The following is a 19,618-nucleotide window of genomic DNA, read 5'->3' on the forward strand; positions in this document are numbered from 1 at the left end:
TTCCAGTGAGAAATTAAGTCATTAAATGACCTTCAACAGTTTTAGAGGATTTGGGGTTTTTTTTTTTTCATCATTACTGTAGAAATTCTCTTCTTTAGAATTACTGGAAGGAAATATATGAAATACACATCTGTTTTGCTTGCCCTTGGAAACAAACTGAGCACATTTAGCTCTGGTGCAGTTTATTCTGTCTGACTAGTTGCTACATGACTGATGACCACATGACCATCTGTGCAAAAGAGCAACGAGAGGAAAATTTTACACAAATACTCAGACATTTGATAAACTATGAAGGATGCCCTTTCTAAAATGTTTATTGCCATCATTTTAGCTCATTTGGGAAGTGAGGAGTTTAAAAGCTAATGGCGGTAGGAATGCTTAACTCCCAAATCTGGGTGAAAGCGTAATCTGTTTATGCAATAATAAGACAAAAATGTGCTTATTTTAACTCTCTCTGGGAAGGTCTGTGTGTGAAAAGAACATATCTGAATAGGAGTGAATGAGAGCTGTTGCTAATGAAACAAGCCTGGATTATTGTGATATGGTTAAGTGAATTTAATGTTGAGATGCAATTGATGAACTAGGTAGGCATGATTTTAGTAGCCGTAATTAAATGTGTAGTTTGGCTCTTAGGATGTTACGCCATGAATGTTTAATGTGGCTATCAGTTTCTCTAAAGCTATTTGTTTTACATTTAGGTTGTTTGGTGCCAAGGCAAGTGGTAAAGCTGCCTCTGCACCCAGTACTGAAGGTGTGAAACCCACATCGGCAATGCCCAGCCCTAGTACCACATTGGCACGGCAAGGCAGCCTGGAATCTCCATCCTCGGGTACAGGCAGCATGGGCAGTGCAGGTGGGCAAAGTGGTAGCAGCAGCCCCCTCTTCAGTAAACCTTCGGACTTAAATGCAGATGTTGTAAGCTTAAGTCACTCCTTGGCTTCCAGTCCCGCCTCAGTGCACTCTTTCACATCAGGTGGTCTTGTGTGGGCTGCAAACCTGAGCAGCTCTTCAGCTGGCAGTAAGGACACACCAAGTTACCAGTCCATGACTAGCCTTCACACCAGTTCCGAGTCCATTGACCTTCCTCTGAGCCATCATGGCTCTCTCTCTGGACTGACAACAAGCACTCAGGAGGTTCAGAGCCTGCTCATGAGGACTGGAAGCGTCAGATCTACTCTTTCGGAAAGGTGAGCTTACCTATAGATACAGTGACCACAAAACCAGTGAGAGGCAAAAGAACAGGAACAAAAAAAAAAAAAAAAAAAAAAAAGGAAAAGAAAAAGAAAAAGAAAAAACGTTCACCTATTTTGCTAAAGGGACACTGTTTAATCAGCAGCTTAGTCCTTTATTTAAAAGTAAAGGAAGGAAGAAAATAGAACTGAAAGTAAACTCAGGCATTGGACATGGGATCAACTGCCTTTTAAGATTTTACAAGCACATTTTTCTATCTTGAGAAGGTTTTTTTTCTTCCCTTGTTCTGGAGAAGAGCCACAGGAAAGAGAGAATTGCCTAACTAAGGGCACATCTAAATGGCCACAAAATGACACCTGCATGCTAGCCCTCTACCTTCTCTCCCGACAGTTGATGGCTCTAAGCTGTATCATTGCCTTCTTGATAATGAATTTGCTCAAGAAGTGGGAGCACCCCAGTTTTCTTCCCACTACCAAAAGCGCAGGCAGAGCTAGCGGGCCCCTGCCTTCAGCTGAACCTATAGTCTTGCCCTAAAATACGCAGTCCTGTCACATTGTTTCTTATACGGTAGCTGTTCCAGAGCTCCTCACTAAAATGCAGCCTCACTTCACGGGAGGCAGTTTACAAGGTGAGAACCTCACAGTCCTGGCAAGTGTCACAGACAGGCAAAAGCAAGAAAGGCTTTTCCCCCGTTTGTTCTGTTAAAGTACTTGTTTACCTGCAGATGTTTTACTACTTAAATTATATTTTAAAGTGGCACAGCCACCCTGAGAGAAGGCACTGTTGTACCAAAATTTTTTTTTGTGAAATATTTATTTGACTTTTGTAAGGGAGAAACAATAAACTTTGCTAGGCAGTAAGTAACTTTCATTTCCTGTGAAAATCTTCAAGATTCAAGAAGGAATTCTTATCTCACATAGGGACCAAAAAGTAAGTATTGAATTTTTACATTAGCCATTGATCCTGCTCCCCCCAAATTATACTGAGTCAGTCAGAAATACTTTAAACATTTTAGGACTAAACTTAATTGTTTAGAAAAAACACAAATATTTAAAACAAATTTTTTTTATATATACATGTGAAAAATTTACAGTGTTAACAACTTTTTCCCTTTCATATAAAACTGGAGATTATTCACTACCAGTCCTTTCCATTGAGTGATTTCACTTTCAGTGAATCAGCATTTAGCAAAACAAACCTAAACAATTCTTGGTCAAATCTAGATGGAAACTCTCCACACATTTCATTATGTTTGTTATGCAGCATTCATGGGTATTGCTATATCAGTTAAAAATCACACTTCTAACTAACATACTTACAACACTATAAAATGTATGTGTGTATGAGTCTAATGTATAATAACAACAGTAGTTAAAAATACACTGATACATGAGTGATTTTTAATTTGCACTGTCTCTTTAATATTTATATAGTAATTTGCATCATGTACCATCAACTGAATAGAACAATATTTCTTGGAAAGCTAATTGTTAATATTTAGTTTATGGGAACCTCCACTAATTTTTACTATTGCATATAGGAATGGTGAGGTCAATAAGATGATGTGGAAGGATGTTGAATTTATGCCAAAGATCATATTTATGCAGAGGATGTTAAACATCACATTTAAAATGTTAATAGCTTGGCATAAGCTCCTGAGCAACCCCCACTACTAATACTTCATGTATTTGTTCAGTGACTTAATTTCAGTGGTTCCAAATACTTTGCCTTTGGCAACATTTTTAACTTTCAGATTTGTCCATGTGGGGATATTATGATTGAGTCCAGAGAGAGGCATTTATCATGTTGATCTGGCCTCAAAACAAATACATGTATCTAGAGAAAACGGTGTCATTCCTTGAATTATAGCTCCAATAGGGTTTTTGCAGTTTGATTTTTCCAAAAGGTCTGCTACAAGTGCTGTGTTATTTCTAAATTGTTTTATGCAGCAAAACCTCCAAGTAGTAAAGTATTTTTTCACAATAGAAGTATTGTTTTGCTGTGTTAAGAGACAGATATGTTTGGCAAAAGATTTTGTCCTTTTTTTCCTGTGTAAACCATAGTGGAGGCATTCAGATTATATTTTATATGCCTCGGCAAAGCTAGATGTAGTCTGGCGAGACATAAGAAATTATCTGCAAAGAGGCTCACTCTTTTTCTTCACTTACTCTAGGGCTTGCACAAGACTGAATGATCTGTCTGTATAGTGATATATATTAATATAATTTAGGGACAACATCAGACAGACCAAAGTGCAAAATAAGATAAAACTAGCAAGTTACCTAAATTCTGTGCGGATGAGGATACTAGGAAAAAGTCTAGCAAATGTTGGAAGAGAGAGCTAATAACCAATGATACTAAGAAGTGCCTTTTTTTCTTCATTTGACCATTAACTGCAATTTGATCGCTGAACAGTGCTAACAGCAAGCATGCCAGAAGGGAATGGACAGGTTAAAGATTACTTAGATAGGTCTCCAATTTACTGGTCCAGATGAGATTTTCACTTCCTTGTTTCAGACACTGTTTGAAATGGCCCTGCGGTCACTAGGATGCATGAGTAGATTCCCAAGGGCTGAAGAAAAGGTTTTGTAGGGCCTGTGCTCAGAAATGGGAGTGAGGAGGTGGGTCAGGGTGGAGGACAAGGGGACTGTGCGCAAGTCATCCTTGCCTCGGTCCTGGGAAGATGCAGAGGATGTTTAACAAAACTAGTGATAGATAGCATCATTTCAAATGAGACTGATTTAATTCATTTGCAGGAAAGCAAGCTTTTTCAGTAGAGGAGAGAAACTAGATGTGGTAAATCTGAAGCTTAGTAAAGTTTAAGGTGCTGTTTCAAATAATGTTTCTGTAAGCAAATGAGGAAAATAAAGTAAGATGCTTGCCCAGGTTGGAAAAGAGTTACTGAAGAGTAGCTATCAATAACAGATTGAAGGAGTATAACAGGGTGGGCTATAGATACACAAATGCTAAATGGATAATGATTAGCTATGTGGCTCTTCTGCAGAACGGAGGCAGTGTGTCAGGGGCTGTAAGCTGGTCGTGTGCCCAGCAGGTCAGCATCCCCCCAGCGATGCTCAGACCTGTTGCCCGCAGCCAGTCTTCAGGCAACCCACCAAGGAATAGCATGGCAGAAACACAGGGCTCCCCATCAACTGCAATACTGACATAACACCAAAGTTTATCCTAGCCAGATTTTGTGTGATTGACAAACAGAAAATGGTTTCAGTAGATACTGGGAAAATACTTCCTTTATTGGCAAAATTTGCATCACCCTCAGGACTTTAGCCATTTTTGCAATAGCAGTATTTATTTAGACAAGTCTACTTCTGTTGTTCCAGTAGTGTGGCTCCCTGTATGGGAGGATACTTGTATTTTAGCTTACATCAGTTTAAAGGGATTTAAAATAAACCAGAAGGTTACTCATACTCTAGAATAAAATTGTGTACTGGGGTTAATTGGTGAAATGTCACTGGTTTAGTTGATAAAACATTCCATGTAGACACATCATCATTAGCTCTTCTGAACCCATAATTCCTGCTGGGCATTTTAGATTTGTATCCTTCTGCTTGGTCTGAGTGACAGCAAGGGATGCATAAAAATGCAGTTATATAGGAATTAACAATGGTCTCATCAGTAGTAATGTCTGTATTTTAAGAGGATTAGCAGAGTGGAAGTAGCTTCTAATTACACGTCTGGTTTGCTCTGGTTTAGTTTGAAAGAATGTTGTTTAATTTTGAGGACCATGAAAGTTTGCTGAAATCCAGTTAAGCTGTTCAAGGCTTTCAATTATTTTAAATTATCAGCAGAGTTGATGGTTCTGGTTTTAAGGTGTGAAACAGTGCATCATGTATCAGATTTTCTGGTGTGCTCAGCCATTTGTAGAAGCTCATTTACAAGTCTCATATCATGTTGGTCCAGCCTGTCCTGTACCACCCTAAATGTTTTTTATCTTGGAATGGTTTGTTTTATTCCCTAACAGCTGTGCAACAGTTAGAAATCTCCCAAAGATAGTGCATTATGGCAATTCTCTCCCTTTCCCAAGTTGACCTCGACACCAAGGGTAGGGAGGAAACAGAGACCTGTAAGGCTTCCTGTTATTCCCCGCCAGAGAACTTGCAGATGATTTCAAAAGTGCGAAGCAAAAAACGGGAATGGAGAGACAGTGGGCTTGATAACTTCAGTCTATGTCTGCATATGTCTTCCTCCTACAAGACTGCTTTTGATGGCAAAGGAAAACGTTGTCAGGATTGGCATGGTATTCTGAGCCTCACTTTATGTTGGTATGTGACTCCTATTTATTTAGAGCCAAGGAAACAGATTTCCACAAATGCATTGCTTCTTTCAGGAAAGGGCTGAAGAGCATGTTAAATGGGGATTTTTTTTCATATTACCTCCACAAATCTTATGAGCACTGAGGATAGGCTGGCAGTGTCCTAATGGAGTCAGTGCACATTACTGTTCAGTTCTGTTTATTGAAGGTTCAGTTTCTGTAGAAGTAACAAACTCAGCTTCTTGATACAGGAATGCTTTCAGGTACTGGAAAGATGTGGCCAGTTAGGGGCCTGAATTAATAGTTACACAGACCCATGGTTAATGATCAATAGTTTCATGTAATTACCTGAAATCTGGGAGCATCTTCATGAGATTTAGTGTTTTTAAAATGCAACATGAATGTTTGCTGAACTCACTTTTATGTGGCTGCAACAATTCCATGCTCATATTGAGGAATATTCACCCACATTTCATTTGGGCATCTGAATTCAGGAGTTCTTTAGCAGGCTCCTATGTTGATGGTTAGCTTATTTATCTGGCTTCATTATAACTTTCTGGTCGCTGACTGTTTTAAAGGAGCACTAGATGCCTCCTTCATTTCTAGATAATGTGATATAGTGAACTACATAAAGCTGCAAGCTAAAGTAATATTAGAAAATGTATCATTCATTAGGGGTTTTGAAGTATTTGCAGAAGAAACTGTTTCTGTTATGATCATGTTTGTTTGTTTTGAAATTTAATGGTGCATAAAGCTACATAAAGGAACATCTAGGCCCCATTCTTTTCTGTAAGGGACTAATAAATACATGAATCTCGCATTCAAATCCATGTTCTCTTTTTACCAAACATTCTTCTTTTCTGTTGGTTGTGCAAGGAGCAAAATGCTGGAAATTAAGTCCTCTCTCAGGTAGTGGACTATCCTCACGCAGACCACTACAGGTGGGCCGGTGCTGAAATTCTGCTAAATTCCTTCTTCCATTTGCTTTCTCCCCACTCAGAGCAAGGCCCTGATTAAACTAGGAAAATTGCCTATAAAACTTCCTGCGGGTGATAAAAGTGGTTTTATTCCATTAGACTGAGAGCCCTAATGATAATAGATTGTTAACTCCAACAGTATTTTTGACGCCTTTGCCTCCTTTGATCAAGGTTACGTGAGAGTGGGGCTCCCACCACCACCAGCATAGTAGAAACTCAGCGTTAGTAATATCAGGAGAGTTTCCTTGGGCGGGAAGTACAGGCCTAAGTGCCTGTTGCTCTTGGAAATGTGGTTATGATAGGTAATACAGAAATCTAAAATCTCTTCACAATTTAATCCTTATGGTGACACTAAATTATGTTCTTAAGCAAAAAAAATTGCACTACCTGCTTGCTGATTCAAATGTATAGGGGAAGACCAGTGGATGTCCCTCTAGTCCACTCCCTAGTGGTGAGGGGACTTGAATTAGGAAAACCCCAACCTTAGATCTCTGGTTATCAGCCACTCTGCCACTGTTTGTGTGTGAATATAAAATAATGTCGCTCTGGTGCCGCTTTTCATTGCGCACACCATCCCCTCGCTGTGTGAGTCCCATGGCAACAGGAAGCCAGAGCTCCATGTGTTCAGCACATATTCCTACAAGCAGGGCTGTCATTTGGTTTCTGGCAAGGCCCTGCTGTCTCCTCGCAGGTGCTTCATTTCTTTTGGAAATCTACTGGAGGATCATAGGAAACCGTGAAAAATAGTTTCATGCTGTGACCATATGATTCTCACACAGATTGCAGGGTGAAGCTGTAGGAAGGTTAGAAATGGTAGGGAAGGACTTCTTTGTGACTTGGACAGTGTCCAAATTACTATTGACCCAGCCCAGAGAATGTCTGGATGAAAAATGAATATGCAATAGTCCGTGTCCTATTGTCCCCTTCAATGAGTCAGGGATTTTTCATGAAAGATATATTAAAAAGCATTAAATGACCTTCTGTTATGCAGCCATATCAAAACCTTTAAAATTTGTAATTCTGAACAGTCCTGTTTTTACCGTATGTCCTTAGGGTTTTTTTTGTTTTAACAGCATGCAGCTTGACAGAAATACACTACCCAAAAAGGGATTAAGGTATATATTTTATTGAGCATGACTGCTGCTTCTCTGTTTTTCTGTAACCTTTTCTACACTGTCTTTCCTTTACTTTCTCCTTCTGCTGATGCCATTTACAACAGAGCTCTTGGTACTTAGTTTCAGTCCAAAAAACTGTAGACTTCAACAATGGACTTTTTCTTTCCAAGTCTGCCCAGTGAATAAATTTAGTTTCAAGATATATCTTGGAAAGTGAATACTGTTAAGAATAGTTTCCTTATGTGATGAATCTTAAGAGACATTCAATCCTGGAGGTCTAAAAAAGACAGGCAAAGTACCTTGGCAATACAATGGGACTAATTGTTGAAAACATGGAGAAAAACAAGGTTTAGAGATGGATCTGAACTTGAAATCTTAATGCAAACACTCATGGAATTTGAATTGAAGATGTAGCTAACAGGTCAAGCCAGAAAATATATATTTTGGTATCCAAGGTTTATAAGTATAAAACGAGCCCTGCTGCAACTAATCCTCTTGGGCCCTACCCAGCAATACTGAGACTCCAGCTCTGTTACAAATTCCCCACTCATTACAGCTGTCTTCAATATGCAAAACAAAAGTTTTGCCCCCTCTTCTGCACTCCATCGATAAAAGACAGAATCATGAAGTAACCTATCTTGTCTCATCAGGCATGGCAGCCTATCTCCCTAATCCAGAGAGTACATATGGCAAGCAGGGCAAAGACACTTTCCCATATACCCACACCTACCCACCAACACTGAGGCATGTACGCTTGCACACGCACACTCTGCAGCCTTCCAGGCACTGAAATTATGTAGCTCAAATCTTTTGAGTTATTGATAAATAGCAGTGCTTTATGAAATTTTAAGATATTGCTGAAGTGCTGTCACTAGGTAGCAGCTTCCCCTCTTCTGCACTACCCTTTCCTTAGAAAGAATTCAACCTAATGTCCCATTATCCCAAAAGAATTCCTTTGGATTTGGAGAGAGACAGGATATGGAACAGGCATAAAGGCACGTACCCTGCAAGGGTACAGTGGGATGACTCATGGGCTGTAAGATTGTAAAGGTGGCTGAGAGCTGATGGAGAAATGAAGTGGAAAAACAGCATGTAGGCTTATAGGCCTGATCAGATATCCCCAAAAGACTGTCAGTTTGGTTTAATGTACAGAAGTCCCAGTTCAAGACCCAGATCCTGAATTCACATTTTGCCGTCTTTCTGATCTGATAACCACTGGGTGACTCTTCTGTGTGACGTTTATAAACATAGATCATATGCATCCTTTTAAAAGAAAGGAAGTAAATATTTTATCAGGACAAGATGATGTAAAATATTGTACAAAACCCCGAGCTTAACATGAGAACTTGCATGTTTATTTAATCTGTGTTCTAAGCAGAAATCTTTGTGCCTTTTTAAGCCTGAAGCCAGAATACCAAAAGCCCTTTTTGCTTTGCTGTTTGGGGAACACTGATGGCTCATGACAGTGGTGAAGGACATGCTCATACGTTAACAAGAGACTGTACTGAAGGAAGTGGGCTTTTGCAGACATTGCTGAAAACAGCCTTTTTGGTTAAGACCCACACTGTAAGAAATGCCTGCACATTTTGATGACTCTAACCACTACCAGAATTTCCCTTCTTCCAGCCCAGCCAAAAAAGCCTAGATAGTGAGTTATCAGCTCTCCCTGTTAGCCCATATATCAGTTGCACTTGTTCTATTGGGTTGCCATAGCAAGCAGTTGATAAATTATTCGATTTCCAAACTTCTTCCTTCCAGAGAACTTGCTTCTGCTAATTGAGTATTTTTCCCTGTCCCTTTCCCTCCCCTCAGTTTGGGGCAGGATGCAATGCTAAGTAGCAGATGGATGGTGCATTTGACCATGAATAGCTGCCATTACCAACAGAAACTCCTTTTTCAGAGTTGTTGATGTTTCACTCCTTTCATCTAACCAATTGCCCACATGTGATCCATGGCAGATGTCATTTTGTAAGCGGCTACTCAGCTTTCCTGGCTTCTAGTCTGTCCGTTATCCATCCTAGCCATACAGTGTCTGAGCTTTTGCATCAACCTGCACACTTGCTATAGCTTTTAAGTCCTTTCCTGTCAGCTCAGTTGTCTGTCTTGTGTCGTTTATCATCATATTTCTTCAAAGGAAGGGAATGCTCGTTTTGGGAGGGGGATGAAGCTGAAGCAATGTTGGGGTGGTTGGGTTTAAAGTCTTGTATTTTTTCTGTTGCAATAAGATGGTAAATTTTACCTTGGCAATATCTGTAGCAATCACTTGACTTGATGCATTCCAAGGATTTTGTTTTGTCTGACCAGTGAAGGGTATTTAAGCAGCACCCATTTCTTTCCAAACCATCATGTTGTCGTTGTTTTGAGCATGTCAGCTGTGGTTTTTCAGATACACTCCATCGTCACGGCAGACGAGTCAGGAGGAAGGCAAGGAGTGGCTACGCTCCCATTCAACCGGAGGCCTGCAAGACACTGGCAGTCAGTCCCCGCTTGTTTCTCCTTCAGCTATGTCTTCATCTGCAACTGGGAAATACCACTTTTCCAACCTGGGTAAATGCTATTTCCCTTGTCCGTTTCTTCCATTTTAGAATAGAATCATCAAATTCAACTGTTCATATTTCTTAGCTTGCCAAACTAGATAATTTATTTTAATATTTCCATCACCATGTTATGGTACCTCACTAATGAAGGGAAACTCAAAGCACTTCTTCATGGAGTAGGCAAGAGTTCATCCTATTTTATATACTAAAAAGAAGCAGAGTCTCTGTGACTTGCCCAAGGAAAAGAAAATCTGAGGCGGAGCTGGGAATTAGCTTCTAGTTCAAAGCATTCATTTTTTAGCTCAGCTTAAAATTCGCAGAGTCAGTAGGATTCTTTCCAGTGATTTTAGTGGACATCAGCCCAGACCCTAGACTTTGCTTTTTTCATGCATTCAGGTTTGCTTTGAGATAGGCCTTTCCAATGTACTTCAGTGGCTGGACCTGGTGGTAACTGTGCTGGGCCCAATCAAAATCCTATCCTTGAAAAGAATATCATATTTTAGGATGTGAGTCACATATTAGGTTTATTTGATTATAGATCCTGATTTAGATTTGGGTCTTCTGGATCGTGTTTCAAGTTAATCCAACCCAAATTCAATTTTTTGATATTTTACCTTTTTAAAAATACTTAATAGAAAACCATTTATTTGCCCAGTGCTGGACACAAACCTAGGTTCACAATGAGTTTTTGTGTTTTAGAGCCTTACTGTAGAATTAGCAGCAGTTCCCACTTCTGCCACTCTGTCACAGCCTATGGCCTCTGTAGGTTACAATCACTTGAAAGCAGTTTGATTGGACACACAAATGTTGGGCTTTATTACAAACAAGAAGAAGAAGTTGAACAAAGCCACTTTTAAAAATGAAATTGGATACTGGCTAAATAAGCCACTGCTTTGGATTTCTTCCATGTAGTTACAGTAGTTTTAGACACAGAACAGCTTTCTTTAAGCAGTGATTCTCTCACTTTCTATCATTCTCCGTTTATTATTATCTTTTTTTTCTTACAGTTCTGTTCCTCACAACAGAGATCAATAAGATCTGTTTCTTAATTTTTTGTTGTTGTTGCTGTCCTTTCCTGCTTTTCATTATCATAGTTTTGTGATATTAACTGACTCTCACAACACAACTGCTCTGGTAATTTATGACTTAAGGCACATCTTGCTGATCTAAAACAGAAGTTCAAAACACTGGCTGAGTCTGGATAGAGGATTAGCTTTTTTTTCTAGGTGCTGAGTACATGATCAGGCTTTCCTTTTTACTGGCAAACTTTCCAAACTCTTAAGGTAGATTCATCAAAGCTGTTCCTGATTTGAACAATGAGTGACCAGACTATTCCTATTTATGATGAGATTTAACTGGCCTACGCAGGAATTTTGACTTCCTACAGTGGTAGGTGCCGTAGAAAATCAATGGATAGGTATATCCTGCCTATGCCAACGGAGCTTCAGTGTTAACTGCAGTCAGTAATATATGTGTATAAAACAATAAAAATGCAGGTATTGATTTATGAGAAGAGCTGTTTATAAAAAAATGACAATTTCTTATTCCTTTTTAACTTTTGAACCTATGGGATTCATCTCTCCCATTGATTTTCTGTCTTGGGCTGTCAAAGTGAACAAGTGTTTATTCAGACACCAGTGTTAGTGCTACTGTATATTTTACAGGATTACTTGCATCTAACTCCAGCTCCTCGGATATCATCTTTTTCACCTTTTTGTTGTGGCTTTTGATGCAGAAATAAAAGTCTTTCATTCTCTGAACAGCTTAAAGCCCATCTCACCATGCTAGTACTACATTTCTGTTTTGTGCAGAATCAAAATCCATTCAGTGTGAATGTACTTCATTAATGAAGCTTTGCATTCCAGTGAGTCCAACCAGCCTGTCTCAGTTTAACCTTCCTGGACCAAGTATGATGCGTTCAAACAGCATCCCTGCACAAGACACTTCTTTTGATTTGTATGATGACTCCCAACTGTGTGGCAGTGCTACATCCTTAGAAGAGAGACCACGAGCAATTAGTCATTCAGGTTCATTCAGGGACAGCATGGAAGAAGGTAAGATTGAGTTGCTGTTTGGATAAGCAAAAAACCTGAGAACCTCCAAAATGTAGTAAAATTTTAAAACATTTCTTCAGCAACATAGAAGTTTAAATAATTTTGTGAAGCACTTTTGGTTTCTGTTGAGCTGGAGTTGCAGGACTTCCTTACCCCAGAGTGTGGAAGGTATTTCACAAAATAGTCTGCAATACAGAGCACGTCATACCTGTATATCCTTTATAAGTGTGTCCCAGAAATCTTGGAGGGAAGGCCGAAGGAAGCCATTTTTGGAAAATGATTTTATTCTTTTTGCCTGTAAATTTGGAGTGTCTGAGCATACCTTGACTACTGTTACTCCCTGCTTTCTTAGTCCTACTTCTGTATTCCCTGTTTTTTTTAACGTCATTGCCACTTACCATCCCCTTTCTTTGGAGTCATTTCATTTCACCACTTCCCTGCAGCCTCCTATGGCAAAGTCTTTTTTTCCCCAAAAGCTCACAGTTATGAGATATAAGAGGGAGCAAGACTTCCTGGGTGAAATAGCTGACAAATAATACTTTTAGTTTTCAGTACCTTTTTCTGTATTTTAGATGATATATCAGGCAGCCATCTGGGTATGTAGTACTAGCAGTAGGTGCAGAACAGATTGGGTTGTGAGTTGTCAGCACGGAGACGATGGCTGATTGCACATAAGCACATGACATAATTCAAGGACTACAGACAGTGACTACAGACCCTTCACTGAGGAATGGGAGAACCATCAGAGGAAAGTCTGGAAGACTGAATAGAAAGCATGGCAAATAATATATGCATAGAAAAAGAGGTGTTAAATCTGATATTTCAGTAATGGCTCATCAGAGGCCTTGATGAAAGCTTTTTCATTGGTCATGTTTCATATCTGGCTGGAGTGGATCCGTGAGCAGCCTGAGTAAGTGGAAGTCAGTGCAGCAATAGTAAACAGTTTTCAGCAAATTATGGCCATCAGACATTAACATGATATGATGCTGTTGGAAGGCTAAATGTATTTTATTTAAGATAGGAACTCTGAAGAAGCTTATAGTGAGAGAAAAGTGGAAGAAGAGAAAGTCAGGTAATGGTGGAGATGCTGAGTGCAACAGTGGAATGGGGAGTTTAGCTGACAGTTTCTAAGCAAAGACTGAAAGAAATGGGTATGTTGAAAGCAACAGGATTTCAATTGTCAGTATACCAAATCTTTGTAAATAATTACCCAGTTATAAAATCAGATTTAAATTCTGTTTGTCTAGTCCATGTATTCTTGTCTTGTCAGCCTGGCATACTGATGCTCACCAGATAGTTATTAAAGCAAAATAGTGTATTTAGCAAGCATTGGGAGATTATAAATGTTCACAAATTTCTTTTGAAGCACAAATGAAATGAAGCAATGAAGTAAACCATCTTCTTTTAAGTTCAGGAGAATCAGCATAAGCAGAAGGGGCAATTTTGTCTCAGTTTGGTCTTCACTTGCCATTTCCATAGAGACCAGGAACCACCTTTTGAGAATCTGTACGGTCCTGCAGTCCGTACTCAGTGCTTTTCAGGCTGACTCTAGTGATGATTAGTGGGAATAGTACATCTCTCAGTAGCACCTTCACACGGACTGCAGATGCCAGCACGCGCTATTCTGTGTTGTGCTGCGGGAGGAAACCAGCTGAGCAAAGCCTGGGAGCTTACCCCAGGGAATCGAAACTGTTCTGCAAAGCATAGTCTCTTTTTAAAATCAGTTTGCTCAGCTTTGGACAGGTATATAAACAACTCAGTTTCTAGTTTCTCTGAAGAGCGTGATTATTAGGTGATTTGTTGCCAAAACAACAAAAGAGACGCTTGGTTTGCTGGCGGATAATAATACTGAATCTCACTGGCTCACTCTCATACCTAGTACACAGGAAAGCATTTTTTTTCTGTATACAGCAATTTTTTCAAGTGCAAGGAGAAATAACAATAGTTTTTTTTATACTGGTAATTCATAATAACTGCTCGTTGTGGAAGATGAGTTCTCATTTTAAGAAGCGATGTTCTGTTATTGAGCTATGTGGGGGAGGTTTTATGCTCTTTCATCAATATTTCATATTATTTCTCTTCCTTTTAAAGTACATGGGTCCTCATTATCACTTGTCTCCAGCACATCTTCTCTCTACTCTACGGTGAGTATTGACATTTTAGAAAAAAGTTTTGCTTGCCTCTGTTCTTGTTTATTTTACATAAAGTAAAGTAGTTTGAGGTTTAGAAGGATTAAAATTGTACTGCAGTAAAACAGGAACATTTATTTTCAACTTTGGTATTATTGTTATGCTATTTTAAAAAACATCATTTGCATCTTTTTAAGTGATTAACTTAGAACTGCTAAAATCAAATTATGTATATTTTGAAAGTTAAAAAGAAGGTAATAGTCTAGGAGTCTAATTTCAAGGGAATCCTCATGCTGTAAATGGCTTCATGCTATTGTGGTTGATAATTTTGAGTGCTTTTGATCGTTTTGAACTAGTTCTGTAATTGCACCATTTATAAAGTGTTTTTGTCTTGTCATCATTTGAAATGCTCTTCTTTAAAAACACAAAGTTGTTTCAGGGTAAGAGAGATAAAATTTTCAATTTTTTTTAATCAAAATTTTCATTTTTTTTCAATCTTTGTTGAAAACAACAACATTTAGAAAAGAAATGACATGAATTTAGACACTCTTCTTCCAAGAGTGTCTTCTCTTCTCTTGGAATAAGAGTGTCTAAAATCAAATAATCTCAACTAGCTTAATTTAGAATTAACTAATTACTAATTGTATTCTCCTGTCCCAAGCAAAAGTTATTTTTTTTTCCCTCTGTATTTTATTGTTTTGCTATCATTTTGCTCTCTGCTGCATACTTTGTGGCTTCAGTTATTCTAACTAGAAATGATCCACATGGAAGGAGTTAACCATGTTTGGACATTCCCTTCCTAAAACACAACAATTCTTTTGCAACCTATTAGCTAACTGCAGTTACAGCTGGTACCAAGGGGCCCATTTTCATGGAAGAGCAACCCACCTTTCTGTTTTCACACTATACAGTTATGAGCAGTCTGTCTTCAATCCCTATTTTCAGGTATTGAATAGTATCACCTGGCCTCCCGGAATGGCATGGAAGCCTCTACCCAGGGTCAGCACTAGTGCGTGCTCTGTCTTGGCAGCCCGTTGCCCGGGATCGGCCAGCCCATGCAATCTGCTGCAATGGTACCGCTCGTATGGCTGGGAGCCCTAGCTCAGTACTGAGCTCATGTTAGCTTGGGAAGTAGGTTGTATCCATGGACAGAGTGATACAGCATCTGCCCCAATGGTGCATCTCCTAGCTCTGTTTTATCATTAAAAATGTCTACACAGTGGCATGTCTAAAACATCAGGTACTCACGCATTAGGTTTGTCTAGCCCCTAGCAGCAAGTTGTGAGCAATTCCAGTCCAGAAATCTCCCCTTACAGACCAGCCTTGAATTATTTTGGGGGGTAGAATATACCTGCAGACTGGCTTCAGCGTGAGGTATGACTAGCATTCAAAGCAAAGCTTCTCACTTACGCTTCGCTTGTGGAAAAATCCTTGCTACTGTTTCCCTTTCTATGAGACATTATGTTCAGTTCGCGTGGGGAGTTTCCAAAATTATTATGCAATTCTGAAGTCAAATTTTAGAAGAATGTTATGAAACTGAGAGATGGTAAAAATAAAATTATAGACTGACACCAGATACTTTCAGCACTCGATCACTTGGTATTTCTGGAATATCTTTGTCCTGAAGTTTATTGTAGCAAGGATTTACTAATGCTTCACATTTATATAACCTGCTATCATTCAAGTTTACAGAGTATTCACTGCATATATGTATATATGCAGAAGTATTAGCTGAATGGCACAGTATTAGAAAACAGTGTTTTTCCTGGAAAATAAACTTTTAACTATTTATCCAAGGTCATACTGCAAGGCAGTGCAATAGCTTTTGAAACTTCTGAAACTAGGAAATTCACGTGGCAGCTAAGCCACAGTCCTTAAATTATGGATTATGTAGACAGGGTAATGAAGTTACAGAAAAATTTGTAAAGGGCAAGAAAAGAATTAGCATGATAAAATTGGTAGGGTTGACCTTGAGGGATAATTCTGTATTAGTATTTCTCCTGCTTGGTCCCGCTGATCCTGTGAAAAAAATTGAAGCAACTTTTCAGCAATTAATCAGGAGATGATGCAGAAGTGGAGCAGAAACATGAAAGGTTGGCAATCAGTATCAAATCAGCTGAAAGTACAGAACAGCGTTTCATCGTTCAGGCATGGGATGCAGGGCCCTATTCCCTCCGGAAAGCGGTAGCTTCACGGGGTTATGGTGCACATTACTCACTTTCAGCTCTTAGTAGATTCAAGGAGAAATACAAGAGCTAGGTGTTTTCCTTACTTATGCAGGCCAAAATCACTGTGCAACAATTCAAAAGCAGCTGCCTTTCCATACATGTCTCAACCAAGAGTATTTATCAGACTTCTCAAGCACTGCCTTAAGCCTTGGTGCTAATGTTTTTCCGCAGCCTAATCAGTGCTCTCTGGAGAGACTCAGAGAACACGCTGAATAAAGGTCATGATCTTTACATATAATTACCAGAGCATAGCTAAAAGGCTTGAAGTTATTCTCTGAAGACTATTTCTTTGAGAATTAGAATATGAGATTCAGAAGAGATATTTTATGATTTGCTGCTATTGCAATGAGTAACTCCAATGAGACACAACTTCTGCATTCACCAGTGTTTTCTCTATGTATTGGCTTTCTTTCTGGTTTGCACTTGGGTTTCCAGAATTTATCTGGATAGCATAGAAATCTAGCTTGTGGAGACATGCATGTACAGAGCCAAACATTTTGTTTCGCAAAGTATGCAATGTAAGTGGATGTTAGTAGACTGTAGGATAGTCTAAATGTATTTACTGTCAAAACTGTATCAGTGTATTATTAAATTGATACAGTTTTGACAGTAAATACATTTAGCTCTCCAAGGAGTTGAAAAAGATGTGTGGTAGAGTGAATTACGATAGGCTGTCTCCAGTTTTAATCTCCTCCTACTCAGTAGGTGAGACATACTGCAATTTGCACATTCTTAGTTAATTGCTGCATTTCTCTCACTGGCTCTTCAGCATTAGTTACATTTAGACTCCCTAGTCTTTATTAGCTGTGCTAAGCCAAGCTCAAAGGAGACATGATTTGTATGTTAATATTTTAAGTCTTCAAAGAAAGAAAAAAAATGTGAGGATGGGATGCATGGATATGATGAAATAGAAAGAGAGAGAAAAAAAAATAAGTATTTCCTTTTAGAGCCTTTTGATGCTGTGAGCCAAAGACTGAATGCTGCTGGATTATTATAGTGCCAGCAGGAACTCTTAACTGAAAACTATTCAGTTATATTTGGTTTGCAGATTATATATTTTTAAGTTGATAATACACCCAGAATCCTGTTCTTTGTCTTCGTTTACCTCTTCCACTGTCCACAAAAGGTGGCTCGTGGAAGCTGCCTCTGAACTGTGGGGCAGAGACAACACTTCTCTGCAGTGAGGGAGTCACCTGCTAGTAACATGCAGCACTTCCTTCATCAGTGGGGCCAGCAGTCTGAGGATGAAGGTCCCCACACGGCAGTTTCAGTACAAGGTCACCAACCCTGAATTTTTGCTTCTTTGGCTTTTCTTGGCCCAGTAGAATTCATAAGAGGACCTGGTCCTTCTTGATCCTCTATGATTGTTCATGCACTACATTCAAAGTAACAATAGTGAGAATAGATTTTCAATTTCCTGCTGTAAGCAGATGCCCTTCTGTGCACATTGATCAGCAAGTTAGTATTTGTGTGTGTCACATCAGTGCTGACCAATAAATCATGATTCAAAATCCTTCCCATGTGGTGATGCATCAGATGTTGCAGTAATTTCAGCTAAGAGCAATTCCAAGTGTTGCACAGAGAAATATCATACCATCTCAGTGTTTTTAGTAACTATTAGCAGATTAACATTTATTGAAAGAGGCATTTGCTAAATGTTTTCACCCCCCCTACACAGGTAAAGAAAGAAAACATATCTATCATCAATTATTAACATTAGAACAACACCGAAGTTGTGCTTAAAATGCCCTCCAAGAATCAGTTATATTCTTTTTGAATAACACCAGTACTGCCAGATATCTATTTGGGAGTTTTCTGAGGAACTCTTATCTTGGGTTTTCCCAGCCTTTCTCGTGATATCTACAGCTAATTCTTCTACCCACATTTTCCTTTTCCTGATTATTTCTCTTTCAAGTAGGTCAATGTTAGACCACTTCTCTGATCTTGGGCCACCTCAGATCACTGAGTAGATTGATTTCCAATACACTAACGGATTCCTGTTTGATCTGAAGGGATTCCTCTCCTCATGCCATGTGTTTTCTTTCCTTTGGAATCCCACTGAAGATTTCTCAATCTGACAAATGCCTCCTAAGTTAGACTTGCTAAGTTACTTACTTGCTTACAAATTTAACAACTTTTGTCTTAGCAGAGTTTCATAGGTTTTCTTTGTAGTAATTTAGTTTCTTGGCTTGTTGAAAAAGTCTGCTGAGTAAATAAGAAGCTTAACATCATTATATGACACAACACGTAACAATATGGAAAATACCTGAAGTTATTAGATATTATTAACAATTTTGAACTAAAATTTTAACATACCTTGATAGGCCATCTTAATATTTTGGTCAGTACTGTATATGGAAGAAATTACTTTTAAGTGCAAGCCCTCCCAGCCCAGCAGTCAGTGTGCTGGCAAACTCTTTGCATTTGCCATTGGAGCTTTTCCAAGTGAGTTGAAAAGAATTCCATTTATTGTTTCTACAGCATACCTTCCTTGAATGTAATGAATCCGTGAAGCTATTCTTTTCACTTAAATGTAGCTGGCTTTCATTTTCTATTAATGTAATTATGCTGCACATTGTTTCTAAATCATTTTTTTTCTTTCTTTCAGGCAGAAGAAAAGGCACATTCAGAGGTAAAAGCTTTTCTGTGTTGTTATACTAACGTACTTGTATGATATTATTTGAAAGTTTATTGGTTATCAAGCATGGCTAAAATTCTGAGTTGCTAGGGAAAAGACTGCTGTAGCTGCACTAGAAGATGTTTTCTTGGCTTTCATGCTGAAGAATGCTTTCTGGCTAAGGTTCTGAAAAGGTGTGAACGATCAATGAAAGTCGGACTTCTGAGTGGAGGAGTTGTGATATGTCTGATTTCAGATTTAATACCGTTCTCTTTATTGGATCTGAGGGTCTCTGCAAGTCAGTAATGTGCTGCTTTTAAAGAGAAGAAATACTGAAAATGTTCACTTTGAACTTCTATCACTTATATTTTGCATTGTATTAAATTTCTGAAACTGACTGCTTTGATGAATTTCAGAGAAATGCAGATTGATTTCAGATACAAATCAATTCTGACATGGAAAACAGCTTCTCTGTCCTCACAGTATGTACGAATGGGTGA

General features: G+C 38.8%; 1 protein-coding gene across 12 annotated transcripts in view; it reads left to right on the forward strand.

Annotated features, from left to right (window-relative positions):
* NAV3 (neuron navigator 3) overlaps nt 1-19,618 on the forward strand; it is a 558,174-nt gene that overhangs the window by 496,969 nt on the left and 41,587 nt on the right. For 9 of the 12 annotated variants that reach the window (XM_064509436.1, XM_026100313.2, XM_026100316.2 and 6 more), the window contains 6 exons: nt 699-1,187; nt 7,512-7,553; nt 9,940-10,100; nt 11,956-12,144; nt 14,236-14,288; nt 19,110-19,133. In XM_064509436.1, coding sequence (XP_064365506.1) covers nt 699-1,187; nt 7,512-7,553; nt 9,940-10,100; nt 11,956-12,144; nt 14,236-14,288; nt 19,110-19,133 — 958 coding nt within the window. The remainder of the gene's footprint in view (nt 1-698; nt 1,188-7,511; nt 7,554-9,939; nt 10,101-11,955; nt 12,145-14,235; nt 14,289-19,109; nt 19,134-19,618) is intronic. The other 3 variants (XM_026100317.2, XM_026100318.2, XM_026100319.2) reach the window with 3 other exon arrangements.

Source organism: Dromaius novaehollandiae, chromosome 1 (genome assembly GCF_036370855.1).
Source record: "Dromaius novaehollandiae isolate bDroNov1 chromosome 1, bDroNov1.hap1, whole genome shotgun sequence".
In the NCBI taxonomy this organism is placed as follows: Eukaryota; Metazoa; Chordata; class Aves; order Casuariiformes; family Dromaiidae; genus Dromaius; species Dromaius novaehollandiae.